The sequence below is a fragment of the Doryrhamphus excisus genome, chromosome 11 (assembly GCF_030265055.1).
Source record: "Doryrhamphus excisus isolate RoL2022-K1 chromosome 11, RoL_Dexc_1.0, whole genome shotgun sequence".
NCBI lineage: Eukaryota > Metazoa > Chordata > Actinopteri > Syngnathiformes > Syngnathidae > Doryrhamphus > Doryrhamphus excisus.
Window position 1 is genome coordinate 13153064 of NC_080476.1, and position 20601 is coordinate 13173664.

The following is a 20601-nucleotide window of genomic DNA, read 5'->3' on the forward strand; positions in this document are numbered from 1 at the left end:
AATGAAAAGAGCCATGGTATGTAGTAGCACCTGTAGTACCTGACCGGTTGGGGGTGTACTGTATGGTGCTAATAAAAGGTTTTTTTGTGCTATGTGTTCATGTTTGGCCACTAGACCCGGTGTGGACTACTACTGGAGGAAGGGTAGCAGCCAAAAAGAGGGCATTCTGTCGCTTTAATACAGTTTCTTGTATCACGTCATGGTACTATAGTGTTGAATACACGGAATGTACAGTAGCTATACATGCAGTTTTTGCAATATACTGCAGGTATATTACTGTATTAAATACGCTGTATTACAGGAGAATAACAGCAATAAAGTATTCTTCCAGATCGTCATTAAATCAGCATCCTGCTCCTCATTGGTCCACACGGGCACGCCAGGTCACATGACCGAGCCATGCCACTCCAACCAATGGTGTGGTTTGATCAGCTGACCCAGTGCCTTGCATATTATCCACGCCACCCCCACTCCACATTGTTGGCGCGCCCTCCCGGCCTGTGTTGTTGTTGTCGAGGAGAGACCGCCGCCGCTACCGCTACCGAGCCGCCTCTCCGAGATGTCCACGCCGCTCGACAAGCTCGATGTCCGGCGAGCGCGCCCGGGAGAGCCGCTGTATCCTCTAGCCGCCTCGAGGCGGTCTTCCGCGGCCAGGAGTCTGGCTGCCGCGGCCATCGGGGGCAGGAAGATCACTCATCCCGGGAAGGCCATCCTAGCAGGTTCGGGCTTTTTTTGATTCTGATCGGATTGCATTTAGGCAGAGCTGCTTTGTGCAGCCCGGTCACAATCTGTTGCTAAGGAGATCCCTGCGGAAGTGGGTCACCCAGGCGGCCAGAAGTGATGCTCCTGGCATGTGGGTGCACATGTGTGCTGCTAAGTGATGCTGTGTCGCTTATTGGATTTGAGGGCAGTCACTTGGAATTGCAGACATCTTGTCCGGGTTTATACTTCCGACATTCCCTCCTTGTCTTCATCATCACCTTAGGTGGCATAGCAGGCGGCATCGAGATTTGCATCACCTTCCCCACAGAGTACGTGAAGACGCAGCTGCAGCTTGACGAGCGAGCCAACCCTCCACGGTACCGGGGCATCGGTGGGTCACCGCGCACTCAAGGAGGACTTCCTGTCTGGGAACGCTGCACGCCCTAATGTGCGTTTGTGCGTGTTGGCAGGTGACTGCGTGAAGCTGACCGTGCAGGACCATGGTCTCAGAGGCTTGTATCGAGGTCTGAGCTCGCTGCTGTATGGATCCATCCCCAAATCCGCAGTGAGGTGACAACACACTAAGATGGCGTCAACATTTCCTCAAAAGCTCAACAACCCTAATGTGGATCATACCTGAATTGTACATTTTGGGGGAGTGAACACGCTAAACCATCTCAGAGTCCTCAAAGCCAACCAAACTGAGGCCACCTCAGAGGTAATCTCAGGTTGGTTTGCGGTTCGACTCCAAGGGATTTGTAGAGCAAGGTGTGTCCTGGAGTGCCAACATCCATTATGGACACCCTCACCCCCTGCATGACACTGGGGGGGGGTCTCTGAGCAGCTCCTTCAGGGGCAGACTGTTAGACCTACAATGGAAGGAGCGGTGCTACCGCAGGTCTTTCATCCCAACCGCCATTAGTCCTGAACGTGTTGTAGTTATTCCGTTTCTTCAGTCACGCTAGATGGAATTTCTACTTCCAAAACAGTTTTTGTATTATATAAAGTTGGCGGGCGGCACGGCGGTCTAGTGGTTAGCGCGCAGACCTCACAACTAGGAGACCAGGGTTCAATTCCACCCTCGGCCATCTCTGTGTGGAGTTTGCATGTTCTCCCCGTGCATGCGTGGGTTTTCTCCGAGTACTCCGGTTTCCTCCCACATTCCAAAAAACATGCTAGGTTAATTGGCGACTCCAAATTGTCCATAGGTATGAATGTGAGTGTGAATGGTTGTTTGTCTATATGTGCCCTGTGATTGGCTGGCCACCAGTCCAGGGTGTACCCCGCCTCTCGCCCGAAGACAGCTGGGATAGGCTCCAGCACCCCCCGCGACCCTTGTGAGGAAAAGCGGTAGAAAATGAATGAATGAATAAAGTTGGCGAAGTAGCCAACTTTTTTTTAGCATGCCTTTTATTGAGGTTGCAACCCCCTCACTGTACACTCTACACACTTTTTAACATTTTCTCACATTTCTCTCTCGTTTAAAGACTCAAAGTTCCGTTAGAATTTGAATGATCAACCGACACAAGGACACAAGAAATTTTGCTCCTCTGCATTGTCCTCCATGAACCAAAGATTCATCTACAGTATTCTGCAATACAACAGGAAACACGGCAGTGCTGCACAGAGTGACTGACAATGACCTGCAACCAATCAGAACGCAGAACACAATGGGCGGGTTCTCCCTTAGCCAATCAGGACTGTTGTGGCTCTATATTTAGAGGCTACACATGCTGAGATGAGGTGGAGCCATGACATCTTAACGCCAGGTGGACAGTATAAAAGTCAATACAACACCCTCTACTGGTAGAAGTAGTAAGTACAACACATACAAGCGTACCGATAAATTGCTAATACAAGAAAGTAACCTCAGTTGTCCATTAGTGTAGTTCCTTATCACCTCTTATTGTGGTTTGTTTGGGAAGGTTAGACGCAGGAACCAAGTTGAGGAACCAGTGAGCAGAAAGTGAATGAACGTGTGAAGAGGACCCAGTTCTTATTCAGGTTCAGAGTCAACGGTAGACCATGTCAACCTGGAGGACTTTGTGTGTGTACAGATTAAGTAACCCGAAGTGACTCAATCTTGTGGATTTGATTTGAATCAACTCCAAAACAAAATCAAAACAATAGCAGCTCAGCCATAAGCAAGCTTGAATACTCACACGTCCTCATGGCTCCTGGTTTCTCCCCCTGCAGATTTGGCACCTTCGAGATCCTCAGCAACCCCATGCGGGACGCCACCGGCCGCCTGGACAACACGCAGAGCCTGGTGTGTGGTTTGGGAGCAGGCATCGCGGAAGCCATCATCATCGTGTGCCCCATGGAAACGCTCAAGGTTGGTGGAGTAACAGGCGAGGGCGCAATGTCGGGTCATGTGACCGTTGCGTTGTCCTGCAGGTGAAGATGATCCATGACCAGTGTTCGCTCAGGCCTCGCTACAGAGGCTTCTTTCACGGCGTCAGCCAGATCATCAGAGAACAAGGTAGGACTTGACGAAAGGCCTGGACGTGTTCGTTCATCAACACGGGTCTGGTTTCACGACACAGGTGTCCGGGGGACGTATCAAGGTCTGACGGCAACAGTGCTCAAGCAAGGAACCAATCAGGCCATTCGATTCTACGTGATGAACGTGCTACGCAACTGGTACAAAGGTAAGATGGAAACGCAAGATACTTTTACTTACTTAATGTTGCTTGCTTGAATTTCTCTCAATTTTCTCCTCAAAAGGGGACGATCCCAGAAAGGAGATGCACCCAATGGTCACGGCCATGTTTGGAGCCACAGCTGGAGCCGCCAGCGTTTTTGGAAACACGCCACTGGACGTGGTGAAGACCAGGATGCAGGTCTGTGAGAAACTTGTTAGCTGCAAAGGTCATCCATGTGTCAGGACGGATGTTCTGTTTCTCCAGGGTTTGGACGCCCACCGCTACAGGAACACTCTGGACTGCGCCTTCCAGATCCTCAAGCAGGAAGGACCACAAGCGTGAGCTATGAGCTATGATTCTTCTCCTGACGCCCCTTGCTGTGGTTCTAACATCCTCCTGTCCCCAACTCAAGGTTCTACAAGGGTACGGTTCCCCGGCTGGGCCGCGTGTGCTTGGACGTGGCCATCGTCTTCGTCATCTACGAGGAGGTCGTCAAACTGCTCAACAACGTGTGGCAGACTCACGAGGCGCACTAGAGGCCGTGGCGAGACCTCAAAAAGGGAAGCACAAAACCAGTGAAGCCTAGCGGAAGCACACACCTTCATATCGACCATTTCCACCTTTGGTGTGAAGAGACATTTCACGGACCTAACACAGTGAGAAGAAGGTGTGGAGGACACTTTTTGGAGTGGCTTTCTTTCTGTTTTTTTTTTTTTTTTTTAGCAATGAAGACAAGAGAGAAGACCAAACATTGTTAGAAGCTAGAATCATCAACCAAAGTTTTGAACGAGAGCTGCTGGGCAGAAACTTAACAGCGTTCAATAAGGGATGCACCATATACACCACATGGACCAAACCATTGGGACACGACATGTCGTCTTGCTTTGTGCACTGGGAGCAGGAAATGGCCTGCAGAGTGATTGGTCATCCCTCCTTTATGGCAGGTATTGGTTCCACAGCCCGCCTTGATAATACCAGGGCTGACCTGGAACCAATCACCTGTGATAAATGAGGGACTATTGTCATTTTTTTAATGTGAGAGTAAAGCTACACATGTGAGAAGGGACAACTGTAAGTGACAAATATAACCAATGGAAGGATTTAGGGCTCTAGCTCACCACGTCCCACTTTGGTCCATATAGTGTATGAGTTTTTTTTTTTTTTAAATCACATGTAGCTAGCAGGTTAGCTAAAGTGTTGCACACTTTGTTGCTGTCTTGCCGAGACACACCACTGAATCGTCAAGTAAGCCAACTCGTTAAAAATCGGTTGTGAGCGATGCAATGCTAATGCTAAGCTACTTTATTAGTGTAGTGTGTTCTTTTTGTGTTTTCACAAATCCTTAATGTCCTCGTAAGTTCTTTGTACGCTCACGGACGATATGGTGACGCGCCGGTCTCATTCATGTCTGATTTCATGTTTACACGTGCTCGTGGTGACGGGGGGGAACCTGAGAGTCTCAATGACCAAACTAACATTTTTGAGGTTTGGATCCGAGTGGAAACCGCTCTGCCTTGCACATAAGCCTTCAAGTCCCCTTTTTGCCAAACTGCAAACCTGATCCCATTTTGCATCCTGAGCGACACCACATAGTTCAAATGGTTACTTGGTGTGTGTGCGTGTGCGCGTCTGAGTGTGTTGGCGCAAGATGGACCTGTCTGATAGTTGTGACTGTTAAAATAAAAAAAAAAAACTAATATAGAGACGTCATGGTGTGGTATGTTGAAATAAAACATTGCCGGTGTCATGATTAAACCAATGTGTGGTGGAAATGTTTATTTATGAAAGATAGCCGCAGCTGATGACAACTGGCTTCTTCTTCCAATAAAAGAGAAAACCCAGCAGGCTCAGGCTTTGCTGAGTGAAGGAAGGAGGGATTAAAGTCTCATTGGCACCGCAGGGGAAGAGTGAAGCGAGCGAGGGCCAGAATTAGCATCCCACCTGTCACCTTCACATGGTTGATAAACGCACATGCTAGCCAATTCCTCGCTTTCAAACCAGTTAAATACATCCACTGAGTAACTGGCTAAGATTTCAGTGTGCACAATGAACCTTTTGACAGACTATAAACCACCTCTACTCCAGATGTCAGCTTTCTTGGTGCGAGACGGTGGGAGGGGATGCGGACATCAGATGTTAAGAACAGGGCCAGGGGGTGTGGCTATCTCCTCCATCTGAAAACAAACACCAAATACAAGAGGATAATAGTATTTTTTAAAGATTGGAAAAAGACAGAAAAGGTTTATTGGTAGTTCACGTACATCCTGAGACATTTGTCTTTACCGCCGCTGGCCACACGTTGACCGTCGGGACTCCAGTCCACAGCAAACACCTGAACATTAGAAGAAGGCATGGTAGGTATACATTACAGATATAACACAATCGTCATACTTTTATGAGAAAAATGAGGTCATTTTAATAGCATCAAGTTAAAACATTAAACATAAATTTCTGAAAGTTGTAAGATGAGGAATGAGGATGTTACAAACGTTCATTCTACAGGTGTACACTTTCACAAAACTTATTTTTGTTATAATAACAAACCCAAAGCGCTCTTATACAGGGAAATTTATACATATGTGGCACTGGAATTCTGTACAGCAGTTGGCGTATTGATGTATAAATAAAGTTGAAATGGAGTGCATTCCTCTGTGGAGATGTACAAGACCTTACTTTCACAACATCTCCTTCAAGTTCTTGTCTGCATTCACTTGGCACTCAAATGAGGCACGGATAGACACTTCAATGTTTTGCCCTGGCACTACTGTAAATACGACTGTCACTACTGTAAATACTACTGTCACTACTGTAAATACTACTGTCACTACAGTTTAGGAAGCTATCAAGACTACGAAAGACCTCCAAACCCCGTAAAGTGTCTTTGACTGGGTGGTCTTTTGCCCCCTCACCTCATCCGCATGGCCAGGAAGGTCCATGCTCAACTTCCCGGTCTTGACATCCCACACTTTGAGGGTGCTGTCGCTGCTGCCGCTCACCAGGAGGCGGCTGTCGGCCGACCACGCCACCTGATACACCGAGCCCACATGGCCGCGGAGGGACATCAAGTACCTGGCCAGAGCACAAGGCGGTTTCACGTATAGCAGACAGATGCGGGTGTGAGAGCGGCACCGAGTGGATGAGAGCGGTATTACACCATGGCGGCATCGGTCTTACTTTCCCGTGCGGCCGTCCCAGATTTTGATGGACTTATCAAAGGAGGCGGAGGCCAGGAGTCTCGTATCCGGGGAGAAGAGGACTTCATTGACCAGGGCGCTGTGGCCCGTCATCCTGGCCAAGGGCTTCTTCTCCTCTGCTGGATTCCACAAGAACAAGGTGAAGTCATCTGAGCCGGACACCAAGCGCTCGGGGGCGGAGCCCTGTGGAATCCCAACATGATGAAGTGTCGATAAAGAAAGTTTCCCCCAAGGACACATACTAACTTAGACTACATACCCGGACTTTATGGTATCTCTGCAAGGCCTTGTCTTTCAGTTCCTCCACTAGAGGGATAGAGGGAGACACTTCCTTAGACTCCAAGAACACTCACATGGAAAAAGTGGAGATTGGCAGGAAAACAAACATGTCTTCCCTACTGAGACTTCTGCTTCTACAACCCGGACTCGGATAAGCGGAGGAAAACGGAATGGAATGCAACTAATTAGCATAGAAACTTATAAAAGTATTTTAGCTTCTCATGGAAAGTTTCCGGAATGATGCCGAAGTGTTCCGCATTTGTGATCCCGATGAGAGTGTACAATGTATACATCTGCAAGTGTTCTTACATGATCCCTTCAGGTCCTGGGGGTTGATGGTGGCAGTTGCCGGTTCAAATGCTCCGGTGCGCAGCACGTAGTCAGTGCTGAGAGCCAGCGTGTTCACCCAGTGGGCGTGGCCTTGTAGCGTCCTGCACTGGACACCCTGGAAAACACATGAACACGTACGGTACAGCACAAACGCAACTAAATTTGATCTTCCACGGCTGGAGGCGGAATTACATCTTTGGCTCGCCACACTTTGACCGTCCTGTCCTGTGATGACGTGTAGAGAAGCCCGTCCCCGCCCCACTTGACGCAGGTGATGGACTGGGTGTGGCCCGTCAGGATCTTGTCACAGCGTCCCAACACCGTGTCCCAGATACGCACGGAGCCGTCTTTGGAGCTGCTGGCCAAGTGGCGACACTCTGCGTTGCTGAACACAGGGAAGGAAAGTAACAAAAGTATTGGGACAGCGGGTGGCATTTAGCACGTGATGGAGCGACTGGCGACTTGATAAGGTGTGGTTAGTTCATGTAAATAAGGTAACATGCGCACAGGTGGAGAGGCTCCCAGCAAAGCCAAGTGATCCACTTGGTGTGTCCCGTCAGGGTCTTCCCGACTTGTGTGCCAGTCACCGGATCCCATAGACATATCTAAAAAGAAATACCAATACTAAGACAACAAACACTTGATATAAAAGCCAGCATTTGAGTCGGTGTGTGCGCTGAGGAGTCACCTGACTGTTCTTACATCCCGAAGCCAGCTTCTGGCCATCAGGCGACCAGGCGATGCTCAGCACCCAATGTGTGTGCCCTGAAATTATCAAACACGGTTTATCTCTAGAGCTCATATTTGCACGTACCATATATATAGTGTATAGTTTACGGACACGAACCACCAGGTTCAGGAACAGCTTTTTCCCAACAGCTGTCTCCTTGCTGAACTCTGCCCCCCATTGCCCACCCCTTCCACTACTTACATCCCCCCGCTGATCTATGCCCCCCCCCATCAATTCATTGCACTATTGCACTATTGTACATATACTATCTTGTTGATTCATTGATCATACTGTTTATAATTTATATAATCCGCAATAACCATACTCTACTCTAGTCACTTCACTGCAATACTGTACATATTACTGTTATTATATATTGTCATATCCATACTGTTTATAATCGGTATAATCTACAATAGCCATATTATAGTCATTTATACCCCTGTACATATTCTCACTGTATCATAGTCATAGCCGGTATAGTTTTATTTACATAGATCTGTCCATACTTAGTACTACTAATGTACTTATAAAATTGCACTTCTGGTTGGATGCTAACTGCATTTTGTTGCCCTGTACCAGTGACATGAGCAATAACAATAAAGTTGAATCTAATCTAATCTAATCTATATATTGGGGGACACATTTCAGAGCAAACCTTTGGCGGTGTGATGCGGCGTCTCTGTCATCAAGTCCCAAAAACGCACCGTAGTGTCACCTGAACCACTGGCCAAATATCTAAAACAACAGCATTATATACAGAAAGACAATGTTATGGTTCTTTATGTACGGGTTGGAGTTCCAATTTCTGAAAAACGGGCAGTGAAATCAGCAGACACTTGACCGCACAAAATGTATGGAAAGATCATATAAGAATGATTCGCATGAGTTACTTACTTGCCCGTGGGACTGAAAGAAGTGGAAATGACCGCCTCGGTGTGTCCCTGTAAGGTGCTGGTGCAGCGGGACACGGCTCGGACCCGGAACACAGCTTGGGGCTGGTAGACCACCGGCAGAACCTGCTCCGTTTCCACCCCTAGCTCCTTCACACAGGAGCCCAGACTGGACACAATTTCTGCCTCTCCCCGAGCAAAGAACGCCAACGGCACTGGGTCCTCCTACACATAATAAACGGGAAATTGAAGGTATAAACAAAATTCAAGCAAAACGGGGAAACGCTTGGGTTACTTTTGACACTTCCCGTCTTATTTTACCTTCTGCAGCAGCGCATTGCAGACCAGCTGGAGTTTGTCAGGAGTGATGTCAAGAGGCACATCGAAAGGAGAGCCCAGAATCTCTCCATTCTCGTCCTGGAACTGAATCAATAGCCGCTCCACGTCCTCACTCATCTTCAGATGTCTGAGATACGAACATTACGGAGAATTTGTTGTTAAATGTGAAAACTGACGTACACGAACGACGTTCAATAAACTCATAAGACCACTTTAACAGAATCATATATGTCTACAGAACACAAGCCTTCAAAACTGGCAACAAAAGTCATAGCTAGCATCACAAGCGAGCTAGCTTGTGTCCGCCTGTCAAGCTAACTCGTACTTATGGCTGCTTTGTTTTGCGGCACCAACAGAGACAATAACATGATCGTCCTTCACTCACAAACGTCTGTCTTTCTACATTTAACATCAATTTATCGCTACAAAAATGTTGAAACATTACCTTAGACGGCGAAGCGATGCATTAACTGTCCCACGTGTGGAAGCCTACAAAGATGTTGTCAGGCAAAGATGCCCAACATCGCTGACGCCTCCAGCGCAAATGCATCATGGGGAAGTGGATTGCGGAAACGAGCTCCTTCTCTGTTACTCATCTCTTAAAGTATAGCATCTCTGTAATCTAATGAATTTGCTGTTTTTCCTCTTAGTCTATTAGCCCACATGAGTCCATTCTATAAGGTTGACATGTCATTTAAACATACAATAAAACCGACCGCACATAAGAGCTGTGGGAAGCAACGTTATCCATTTGACCAGGTGACTTCCTACAGCTATTAGCATGTAGCATTTTCTTCGTCCACCCACAGAATTAAACCAACTGAAATGAGCAAATCGCCCCCTAGCGTATTGGAGGTACACTGCATTTTGGACATTATTCTTGATTGTCTGTTATGACCTGAATATTTCTTCATATTGAGTTCAAATACACAACACAAGAAACACATAAAGAATACTTTCACAGCCATTTGTCACTTTAATCATGCACCAAATATACATCTAGTTACAAGCTTTCCGGCACTCACACAGGAGAATCACAAGATTGATTATCAGTCACACAATTTGACTGATGCATGCATACTCAAAGGCAAAAACATCATTAATGTTGAAATGACAGTAGGGATGCTAAGATAATTCATTTATGATTCTTTCCACTGTCACAAGGTGAACAATTCATGTCAAATCTCTTTAAAGTTGTCATTAGTCAGAGCTTATTCATTAGTGTCTTCAGACAGGGGTGTCCAAACCTTTTCCAGCAAGGGCCACATTGTGAAAAATTAAAGAAATTTGGCCACTTTCATATTTTGTAAAGCAACACATGTAGATATGCTGATAAGTTCCATATATATCAAGAAAGAAAAAAACAGCATCTCAGCCATTTTAATGAAAAACTTTGCTTTGCATTTTTTTTCCCCATTTTTACGTATTAACATGTCTAAATATACAGTATCAAGTATCTTCATAAATATCCTCGTAAGTTTTCTTCTTGTAATATTGTGATTTTACCCCTTTAATATTACGGGATTATTCTCATAGTTGTGTTTATTTTTTTCTTAATATTTTGACTTTATTGTCATCAAATTACTGCTGGTTTTTTTTATTTACACACAATTTCAACTTTGTTCTTGTAAATTTTCTTTCTGTAAGATTTTGACTTTATTCTCATAATATTTAGACTTTATTCTCATAATATTATAACTTTTTCCGCAACTGAATTTTTCAAAAATTACACTTTTAGTTGGTTTGTTTTTTTATAATATGTATTTAGTATTTCAACTTTATGCTGCTAAAATGATGTCAATTTCCCTCATAATATTATGACTTTGCCTAATTTTTATTCTAATATTTTGAGTTTATTCTTATAAAATTACCCCTGATTTTTCTGTTTTGGCTGTTGTTGTTTTATTTGTTACAATTCTAATTGTAGAATGTGCCACGAGCCAATTAAAAAGCAGGCTTGGGCTGCAAATGGCCCCCGGGCCGCACTTTGGACACCCCTGGTCCGGTCTAGTTTGGCCTTTTTATTTGACTTTTCACATTTTATGGTCATATGCAAGTGTATCACTTTATGAAATAAGACCCTGGCTTGAGCAGACGCTTAGCTGAGTCCGTTGATGTTCTCTGGAACCAGGCCCTCCATGACGGCACGTTTTGACTCCAAGATCTGCAAAACAACAGAAAGTAAAATGTTAAATGTGAGCAAAAGCAATGCCATAACAATAAACATGACACGAGGCGGCGTTGACCTGGAAGTTAGCGCTGAGGCCGATGATGCTCTGCATGTTTGTGCTGTAGTAGCCTAACACAAAGTGCCCCCCCAGGAGAGGAATGTCGTCTTTATCCAGTGATATCTGACGGTGGAACACACAGCCGTGCATCAATCAACTCCTCATATTATGATTGCATGCAGCTAGCTCAAGCACGTTAGCATGTCAACATGCTTGCTATGTGCAAACCTGAATGACTTCGTTGGTCTCCGGCAGCTCGTCCTCGCGAACCCAAACAAAGGTCTCGTAGTCGCTTGCGCTCTTGAATCCCACCTGCAGCACAATACCACAGCAAGTTAACCTAGCATGTTTTTGGAATGGGGGAGGAAACCGGAACACCCGGAGAAAACCCACACATGCACGAGGAGAACACGCAAACTCCACACGGAGATGGCCGAGGGTGGGATTGAATGTGCTGCTTTTGTTTTTGAGTTAAATCGTTAATAAATCTAAAACCTTGGGGGGACAAGCCTTCTATTTAGGGGCCCCTCGGCCCCTAGTCGGCATCATACTTTCAGCTGCCAGTTCCCATTCCGTGTGATGTAGTTGCTGGTACATGACATGGAGGTTGCTGGTTGCATTGAAATGTGCCTGACCCTGTAAAAGCTGCCTGTGACGTTCTGGTGACCACACAGATGCAGTAGACGGCAGTGCATCTGGAGTTGAACCTCACATTTGGGAAGGTTTGAGCCTAGTTTTGGCAGTTGTTTCTCACGGGATGCACCTTGTAGAGGCCGATCCAGTCCCACGTTGAGGACATGAAGTCCTCCTGAATCGTGTAGTTTAGAAGAGCATCATGGTCGGCGCTCCAGACGCCCTCAGGATCCACGTGGACCAGTGCGGTGTGGAAGTGTTTCCTCATCTGTGGAGAGAAGAAAGCATGAGCTACGGAAGTGAAGACGAAGCTGAGTGGCTATGGCGGACCTCCAGACTGAAGCTAGCCATGACGGGCTTGTGGTCGCTGACGCCGTAGCTCATGTCGCTGGTGTACTTGTCCTGGCTGACCAGGAGGGGGTACTCGTCCAGGCCGGCGTCGGTGGACGCCTTGTCGTCGTCGTCGTCGTCCTCCGAGGGTACGTTCTTGGGTTTGATGCGCCACAGGATGCGGTCAGTCCAGGCCGGCTTCCTCTTCTTACCGCTGGGTGGAGCCAAAGAAAGGATGATGGACATCTCCTACAACCTTGTCCCACAAAACACACCTGGACCACATTGGACCTGGTCCACCAAATCTGAAGAGGATCCCACCAGGCCTCAATGAAGCCATCCCTTTTCCATGCGGCCTTAGTCCTAGACGTCAAAACAAAAACTGGTGCTTCTGAATGAAAGCATGGAACACTATTGGGTAATTAGCATGTCTTGGCTAGGTAAACAAACTCATCTGTTACTAATCCATCCATGTATTGGTGGATACGCTCTTGGTACATACGGTATACACGCTACTGGTTATGTGTTGGTACATACGGTATACACGGTACCGGTTATGTGTTGGTACATACGGTATACACGCTACCGGTTATGTGTTGGTACATACGGTATACACGCTACCGGTTATGTGTTGGTACATACGGTATACACGCTACCGGTTATGTGTTGGTACGTACGGTATACACACTACCGGTTATGTGTTGGTACATACGGTGTACACGCTACCGGTTATGTGTTGGTACTACCGGCTATTTGTTGGTACATACGGTATACACGCTACCGGTTATGTGTTGGTACATACGGTATACACGCTACCGGTTATGTGTTGGTACATACGGTATACACGCTACCGGTTATGTGTTGGTACATACGGTATACACGCTACCGGTTATGTGTTGGTACATACGGTATACACGCTACCGGTTATGTGTTGGTACATACGGTATACACGCTACCGGTTATGTGTTGGTACATACGGTATACACGCTACCGGCTATGTGTTGGTACATACGGTATACACGCTACCGGTTATGTGTTGGTACATACGGTATACACGCTACCGGTTATGTGTTGGTACGTACGGTATACACACTACCGGTTATGTGTTGGTACATACGGTGTACACGCTACCGGTTATGTGTTGGTACTACCGGCTATTTGTTGGTACATACGGTATACACGCTACCGGTTATGTGTTGGTACGTACGGTATACACACTACCGGTTATGTGTTGGTACATACGGTATACACGCTACGGTTATGTGTTGGTGCATACGGTATACACGCTACTGGTTATGTGTTGGTACATACGGTATACACGCTACCGGTTATGTGTTGGTACATACGGTATACACGCTACTGGTTATGTGTTGGTACATACAGTATACACGCTACTCGTTATGTGTTGGTACATACGGTATATACTGTATTGTATAGCAGGGCTGTCCAGTGAGGGCCACATCGTGAAAAATGAAAGGATGCTAATTGGCTACTCCAAATTGTCCATAGGTATGAATGTGAGTGTGAATGGTTGTTTGTCTATATGTGCCCTGTGATTGGCTGGCCACCAGTCCAGGATAAAAAAAAAAATTGTAAAAAATCCTACCAGAGTAGAGTAAAATAGAAATACAAATAAAAGTAATGATCATCTTCAGTAAGTATTACATTACATATCGAATAATTGATGTTGATGCCCCAACCCCCAGGCCAGGTCTTGGACACCCCTGCTGTATCCGTATATGCAGTTTGGTATATGAGGGGCGTGGCTATGTAGACACCCACCTGGGCGGGTCAAGCTCCCTGTGCCAGCCCCGCAGCCTGACAGAGAGCAGCGCCCAGGTGAGGGAGGTGAGGAGGAAGAGGATGGTGGTGCTGCAGCGCTGCAGGGGTCTGGGCCTATACATGGTTAGGGGCAGCGCCACAGCGCTCACTCTAATGGACACACACACACACACGCACGCTGTGGGCTCACTACGTCAGGGTAGAGAGGTCATGTGATGGGTGTGAGAGTGGAGGGAATGGGATGTTGGTTGGCGTCCAAACACCAAGAAAACATGAAATGTCTTACTGAAAAGCCCACCATGACTTGGGAGCGCTGTGTGAGAGACAGATGCTGTCAATGAAGATGAGTGTGTGTGCGTGCACGTGTGCGTGCACATGTGCGTGCATCACCTGGTGTCGTAGGCCTCAGAGTTACGACCAAACTTGTAGGTGGGCTTGAAGTTCAGCAGACCCTCCTCAAACTCCTGCAGGAATGCCTCCTTCTTCTTCATGCTGATGAGCTGCAGGAACACGCACGTTATGCACACGTGTGCGTGCATGAGCGTGCACGTGCACATGTGTGTGTCACCTGGTCTTTGTCCCACAGCAGGTTGAGACGTCCGCCGTTGATGGACGAGCGCAGGAAGTGTAAGCCGTGATCTGCGATACGGAAGTTGAGGTCTCCAAACCAAAACACTAACCTGTCGGGGGGGTGTGTGTGTGTGTGGGGGGGGGGGGGGGGATATTAATCATATTAATCATATTTTCCTTGCAAAAAGGTCATAGTGGTGAGTTTTCTTCCATGATATATTTGATGGAAGCCTTATTCCTGACCATCATAATCTTCCCCTGCTGATTGGCTGGGAGAAGTCACATGGTCTTCCTGCCTCAGCAGGCCATCCTTGTGTAGTCCCAGGCAACACTACGCAAATATTTGTTACAAAATTCCACTAACTTGTGGTCCAGCACTCGTCGGGCGTCGTCTACGTCAAAGTCTTGCGTCTCCAGGATGTGCTCGAACTCGTCGACACGCTGCAGGGCGTAATTCATGTGCGCCGCCAGGTGGCAGTTGAGGAAGCACACCTTGTGGCCGTAGAAGGAGAAGCGCACCGACACCGCCCCTTTGTTACCCTGAAAGGGGCAGAAATCCCTGTCATGTGTTCCCTGTTTGGACCACATGAAGCTCGGGTTCGGGTTCTTTTCCCGGTCCTACCCAATAGCCGAAGATTCCGGTGCGGGTGTAGGTGGTCTGGAGGTCTCGGATGTAAGGAAGGTGGGCTTGTCTGGCAAACACCAAGAGCAGCAAACCCTGCATCCTCACGGACGCCACCTACACGGGCGCACGGGGGCATGACCACAACAGTACGACGCATGCGGAGCTAGATCAGGCGGCATGGATGATGGCCGCTCAGCGGCTTATCTGCTTTGGTGGGCCACGCCCTCGGCGGCCATCACGTGTCATGTACTATACATAGCGGGTAAGGGAATGGTATGGAATCACCTTCACGAATCCTCGGGGGGCCAGGGTGTCCATGAAGACGTGGCTCCATGAGTCTTCCACGATCAGGTCTGAGATGAAGCGGACGGGCGTGGCGCACACTTCCTGCAGCCTGACACACACTCCATTCACATGTGTCTGTTTACACCGGGTTTCAAACCAGTTTGACATTACTTCTCACCCGATCACATAGAAGTCGTTGGGGGGTTGGATGTCCAGTTGGAGCAAGGAGGTGATGTCGTCGGGGGGTTCCGCCGTGGCCACGTTCCAAGTCACCATGTGCAACCTAAGAAGACACACCGTCACTTTCCGTTATTCCTGTTACTACTGCAGTTCAGTGGTCCCTCGTTTATTGCTGGGGTAGCTTCTAAAAATAGCCTGCAATAAGTGAAGTAGCCAACTTAGTAGTCAACTTTTAGTTCACATTTAGTTTGAATTCTGATCATCAACCTACCGTGTTGGACACAAGAAATTGTTACGTACAGTAACTCACGCGTATTTCACTCATCTGACCGTTTAGCTGTAGTGTTTTTGTATCCTTGTTAAAATGGGTAATGGCGGGCTAAAGACGGTTAGCTTCTTCTTCTTCTTCTTTTATTGTTTGTTTGTCATTTATGTCTTCGTGCTTGGAGGAGACGGGTTGTAAGTTTGTTGAGGGGCGTGGTCACGTGACGTGATGAAAATTCACTTACGTACGAGCAATAAATGGCGCGCACTCGCCTGTGCAGGATGAAAAACGAAAGGCTGGGAAGCCGCAATTTTTTCGATTGTTTCTCAAGGAGGCCATATTACTTTCACACTAAATATTATAAAATATATATTTTTTTTAACTACAGATTTATTTTGTTTTGTTTGTTTTTCATAACATTATGAATAAAAAAGTTTTTTTTTATTTTACATTAATTTTACAACATCATAAAAAATGTTATCTTCTAACATTTTGACTTTATTCTGGCAAAATACTGATGATTTTAATTTTTTTTCCTGTTGTTAAAGTAAAAGAATATGTCCCAATCTTAATTTGTGAAAGATTGTCATCAGCATGTCCACCTGAAGGCGTCGGTGGGACTGAAGCGTCCACAGAGCTGGAAGGCCTCATCCAGCGTACGGGACACTTCCTCGCTGGCCTCGTCGTCCGAGCTCATGTCGTCGATGCGGCTCAGCAGCTGAGTCAGGCGCTGGCGGAGCAGCATTTTGGTGCGGGACCCCCGAGAGGACGTGCTGCTGCTCACACTGTCCGAGCGCACGCGGGGGCTGCCAATCAGGAAGTCCATCTCAAAGCGGTCTTCTCCTGGATGTCCACGAAGATCAGCAAGTCTTCTTTACTTGCTCTTCTGGGGCTTCTCCACGAGGGCCAGGACGTGTGTCCTCGCGTCCATGAGGCGTCCTCTATTAAACGTGGCGGTCCACTGGGAAACGGGGGCTTTGCTTTTGGGTAAGTACAAACGCGGAGGTGGTGACGAGGAGCGTTATTGCAACACCCGAGAAAGCCTTCAGAGCCCTAAGAGGTTTAACGGGGAGGGACGCATTCCAGCTGGGCCCCCGTGATCACGGGCTGGCCCGTAATGAGGGGACAATGGCATTAGCTTCTTTTGGACGGGGTCCATTTTCCCCCCATGTGGGTGAAAGGTCATCACGCATGCCAACATTCGGTGCAAACACAAAGTACAAAGCACACGGTACTTTGTTACACGGTTAGCTAGCAAGCACCAACGTTGTGCTTTAAAACACTTCAAGACCAAATAAAAGGTGCTAGCAAGGATTTCCATTCAGTGCCCCCACATCCATGGACCCCACCTCCAAGGATCCCAGTGTTTTCCCCCTTTCTGATTCACTCAACTTTGCAGGATTGTTGTCATTCAGTCACACTGGAGGCTTTTCCAGCATCAAGCCTTTTGAAGGTCATGCCACAGCATCTCCATAGGATCCAGGTCAGGACTTGGACTAGGCCACTCCAAGGTCCAGGCCGGTACTGGTGGATGGTGGCTCTGTTTTCATGAAGTATTTTGAATTTGATGTTGTAAATAAGATAAAAACAAAAATAAGATCAGTTCGATGGCTATAATGTACGGATGTTTTACTGGTGTGTTGACGACTAGCTAGTGCGCTGCTAATGCTAGCTAATCTTCAACCCTGGTCACATCGACAGAAGCCCTCAACTAGCTGGCCTCGGTTTCCAAAACTGCTGGAATTTATTCCACCCAGACGCCGCTGTCAATGGTCACATTCCCAAGTACTTCCAGACTACTGCCGAACCACACTTCTTAATTTTGGGGGTATAGGAGTTGATAATTTGGAGAGCTACTTGAAAGTGTTTAGGAGCTTCTGGTGGCTCCTGATGTTGTGGCTGGAGAACCCTGACTTACGGTGGATGAACCCAAAGAGTGGTAACATAGTTTGGCTTTATGGAGTGCAGACATGGCGTATTGAACACGAATGCAGCGTTGGCTGCTTCTGGCTTCAGCAAGATACTTTGTGTCATGTCCATGATGATGAAACCCATCATGATTCCCTGCAATGGAACATCTGATTCGGCTAAAGTCCATCATGAAGCAAAGGACGCCAAAGAAGGCTGGAGGTGTGAAATGTGTGCTGCAAGGGGGTCACATGACCACATACGTACGTGTTGCTAAGTGGATCAAACCCCCCGCAAAGAATGCAAGTTTTATTGCGCAAGTAAAGCTTCTTATGTATGACGCTCGTGTTCTCTCATGAACACGAGAAGCAGAAGATCAAGAAAAAGATGATGAAAAAGTTCAAGATGAAGAAGGTGGAAGAAGGAGATCCAAGCAGAAGAAGAAGATTGAGAAGATGAAGCAAAATATCAAGAAGATGAAAACCATCAAGAGGAAGATGAAGAAAATCCAGGAGAAGAACACGAAGAAGATCAAGAAGGGGATGGAGGAGAAAAAAGAGGAGAAGAGAAAGAGTAGAAAACGAGGAAGAGAAGGAGAAGAAAGAGAAGAACTCACCTGCACTTGTCTCGATCTTCACTCGGCAACCTTCCAGCGCTCATGTTGTCCCCTACACACACACACACACACACATGTTCATGCCATGTTTAAGCTCCATGGAAACGTCAAAGCCGGATAGACTCCATCATCATCATCATCATCATCAACATCAGTAAATGTATTTTTAATCATGAGGACATCAAAGCCTGAAGGTCATGTGACACACAACAAGAAGAATTGGATTTGAAAAGAAAAGAAGGATGATAAATAAAAAGCTAATTAGCATGTCTTCCTTTAATCACTAATCCTAGGATATACGCTAAACCTCCGATACCAACACATCATAATAATATCTCTTCCATCCATTAATATTACATGGAGGACCAATAAAAAGCAACCCGCGGGCAGAAAATGGCCCCCGAGCTGCACTTTGGACACCCATGTCCGACTCCTTTTCACTCTTTTGAAGTTTTGGGAGTTATGAAATAGTTAGCATTACTTTAGTACGATATAAAATACTACATGATACTGTTTGTTTGCTAGCTTGTTTCTCCCAAAGGTCGTCCATCAAATCCTGCATTTAGTCTCCACATTGAAGTTTTACTTCAGGTAATACTGCTAACACATGTAGTAGTGGCTACTCTGTACACGCTCACTGCTAGTATTTAGGGCTCTCTTCCACCTAGCTAGTCTCAACCTAGAACCAGGACCAGAAGAACCTAAATAGAACCAGCCGTACCTGGGTCTGTGGTCTCTACCGGGGTCCGGAAGAAGCTGCAGACTCCTTGCGCACAGATGATGAAGATCTCCAAAGGGGAGTCCGGAGTCTGGATCTGCTTTCCCGCTGCGAGCCCCGTCGTTTCCCTGGTTTGGTTTTCTTTTCTTTTGTTTTGTTTACGTCCTCCTGCTGGTCCTGCACGCGGCAAACGGCGGCTGGCTGATCACGTGGGATGCGGCTCTTATGTTAAGTGCGGAGCGATGACGTCATTCAGGGATTCCGCGTGAGCGCGTGTCCACGTGACGCAAGCGGCCAAGTCCACCATGGACCCACGGCAGGACTCCATCGCTGGGACTCTTTCAACCTGTTCCACCTCCAACAACCAAACCAAGAACATCTTGGCAAGCTAGGACGCTAGACCACTAGCTAGGTCGCTTCACAAAGTTACACTTAGACCACCATCAGCGCTCTTGTCAAATAGAGGATCTTTGACTAGCCTTTGTTCCAATGGATTCTTAACAGCAAAATGAAAAACAGTAATAATAAAAACAGTAGAGCGTCCTGTCAATATAGCAAGGATCTTTGAAAATAGCACAACACTCCGCTCTTAACAGGATCTTTGACTAGCGTTTGTGCTATGATTAGAGGATCTTGGACTAGCATTTTAGCAATGGGTCCTTAAAAACAGCAGAGCATTGGTGTCTTACAGAGGATTCTTTACTGGCATGACCAATCTTGTCAGACAGAGGATCTTTGACTAGCTTCTTAGCAGTAGGTCCTTAAAAACAGCAGAGCAATCCTGTCATATGTAGAGGATCTTTGACAAGTGTTTTGGTGGCGTGGGGTTTAAACCATAACACAACATTCCTGTCTTTGACTTGTGTTTTTGCAGTAGATTCTTAAAAAGCAGCGAAGAAGTCCTCCATAGAGGATCTTTGAAAAGTGTTTGTGCTTCGGTTTTTTGATTAGTGTTTCTCTCGTAGATGCTCAAGAACAACAAACCGCTACTGTCAAATGTAGAGTTTCTGTCATATAGAGGATCTTTGACTTGTGTTTGTGTAGAAGGTGCACCTGTTACATATAGAGGATCTTTGTAGAAGGTGCACCTGTTACATATAGAGGATCTTTGTAGAAGGTGCACCTGTTACATATAGAGGATCTTTGTAGAAGGTGCACCTGTTACATATAGAGGATCTTTGTAGAAGGTGCACCTGTTACATATAGAGGATCTTTGTAGAAGGTGCACCTGTTATATATAGAGGATCTTTGTAGAAGGTGCACCTGTTACATATAGAGGATCTTTGACTTGTGTTTGTGTAGAAGGTGCACCTGTTACATATAGAGGATCTTTGTAGAAGGTGCACCTG

At 46.7% G+C, this 20601-nt stretch overlaps 3 protein-coding genes across 8 annotated transcripts; 1 reads left to right on the forward strand and 2 right to left on the reverse strand.

Moving 5' to 3' along the window:
* Positions 1 to 468: 468 nt before the first annotated feature.
* On the forward strand, positions 469 to 5084 carry slc25a1a (solute carrier family 25 member 1a). Of its 2 annotated transcripts, XM_058086693.1 has the most exons (9): positions 469 to 719; positions 986 to 1093; positions 1173 to 1272; positions 2899 to 3037; positions 3100 to 3184; positions 3249 to 3353; positions 3430 to 3545; positions 3612 to 3685; positions 3760 to 5084. In XM_058086693.1, exons 1-9 carry the CDS (start codon positions 560 to 562, stop codon positions 3881 to 3883), a joined length of 1011 nt encoding a protein of 336 aa, XP_057942676.1. In that variant the 5' UTR covers positions 469 to 559; the 3' UTR covers positions 3884 to 5084. The 2 variants fall into 2 exon arrangements, with proteins under 2 accessions (XP_057942676.1, XP_057942677.1); XM_058086694.1 differs by lacking the exon at positions 469 to 719 and having other exon boundaries at positions 988 to 1093; positions 1173 to 1267.
* nle1 (notchless homolog 1 (Drosophila)) lies at positions 3444 to 9762 on the reverse strand. Of its 2 annotated transcripts, none has more exons than XM_058086670.1 (13): positions 9438 to 9522; positions 9095 to 9239; positions 8778 to 8998; positions 8539 to 8618; positions 7839 to 7915; positions 7658 to 7755; positions 7343 to 7535; positions 7130 to 7265; positions 6801 to 6847; positions 6522 to 6724; positions 6257 to 6416; positions 5609 to 5679; positions 3444 to 5521 (listed from the first exon to the last, which is right to left on the reverse strand). In XM_058086670.1, exons 2-13 carry the CDS (start codon positions 9227 to 9229, stop codon positions 5509 to 5511), a joined length of 1434 nt encoding a protein of 477 aa, XP_057942653.1. In that variant the 5' UTR covers positions 9230 to 9239; positions 9438 to 9522; the 3' UTR covers positions 3444 to 5508. The 2 variants fall into 2 exon arrangements, with proteins under 2 accessions (XP_057942653.1, XP_057942652.1); XM_058086669.1 differs by lacking the exon at positions 9438 to 9522 and adding an exon at positions 9558 to 9762 and having other exon boundaries at positions 3445 to 5521.
* Positions 9763 to 10068: 306 nt separating this feature from the next.
* Positions 10069 to 19448, reverse strand: inpp5kb (inositol polyphosphate-5-phosphatase Kb). 4 transcript variants are annotated; one of them, XM_058086664.1, is made up of 14 exons: positions 19256 to 19448; positions 18535 to 18586; positions 15744 to 15848; positions 15566 to 15674; positions 15278 to 15394; positions 15020 to 15195; positions 14654 to 14765; positions 14476 to 14585; positions 14372 to 14398; positions 12304 to 12517; positions 12104 to 12241; positions 11569 to 11652; positions 11359 to 11463; positions 10069 to 11276 (listed from the first exon to the last, which is right to left on the reverse strand). In XM_058086664.1, the coding sequence occupies exons 2-14, from the start codon at positions 18576 to 18578 to the stop codon at positions 11211 to 11213; spliced, it is 1407 nt and encodes a 468-aa protein (XP_057942647.1). In that variant the 5' UTR covers positions 18579 to 18586; positions 19256 to 19448; the 3' UTR covers positions 10069 to 11210. The 4 variants fall into 4 exon arrangements, with proteins under 4 accessions (XP_057942647.1, XP_057942648.1, XP_057942645.1 ...); XM_058086665.1 differs by lacking the exon at positions 19256 to 19448 and having other exon boundaries at positions 15566 to 15667; positions 18535 to 18550; XM_058086662.1 differs by lacking the exons at positions 18535 to 18586; positions 19256 to 19448 and adding an exon at positions 16613 to 17350.
* Between the last annotated feature and the right edge of the window lie 1153 nt (positions 19449 to 20601).

Coding starts and splice junctions, on each gene's coding strand:
- slc25a1a (XM_058086693.1), top strand. CDS start 560: ATGTCCACGCCGCTCGACAAGCTCGATGTCCGGCGAGCGCGCCCGGGA. Junction 3,038..3,099: donor GCCCCATGGAAACGCTCAAG/GTTGGTGGAGTA, acceptor GTTGTCCTGCAG/GTGAAGATGATCCATGACCA. Junction 3,185..3,248: donor CCAGATCATCAGAGAACAAG/GTAGGACTTGAC, acceptor TTCACGACACAG/GTGTCCGGGGGACGTATCAA.
- nle1 (XM_058086670.1), bottom strand. CDS start 9,229: ATGAGTGAGGACGTGGAGCGGCTATTGATTCAGTTCCAGGACGAGAAT. Junction 8,999..9,094: donor GCAATGCGCTGCTGCAGAAG/GTAAAATAAGAC, acceptor TATTATGTGTAG/GAGGACCCAGTGCCGTTGGC. Junction 5,680..6,256: donor TTCCTGGCCATGCGGATGAG/GTGAGGGGGCAA, acceptor TCTAATGTTCAG/GTGTTTGCTGTGGACTGGAG.
- inpp5kb (XM_058086662.1), bottom strand. CDS start 16,836: ATGGACTTCCTGATTGGCAGCCCCCGCGTGCGCTCGGACAGTGTGAGC. Junction 15,675..15,743: donor AACGACTTCTATGTGATCGG/GTGAGAAGTAAT, acceptor AGTGTGTGTCAG/GCTGCAGGAAGTGTGCGCCA. Junction 12,242..12,303: donor TGGCTAGCTTCAGTCTGGAG/GTCCGCCATAGC, acceptor TTCTCTCCACAG/ATGAGGAAACACTTCCACAC.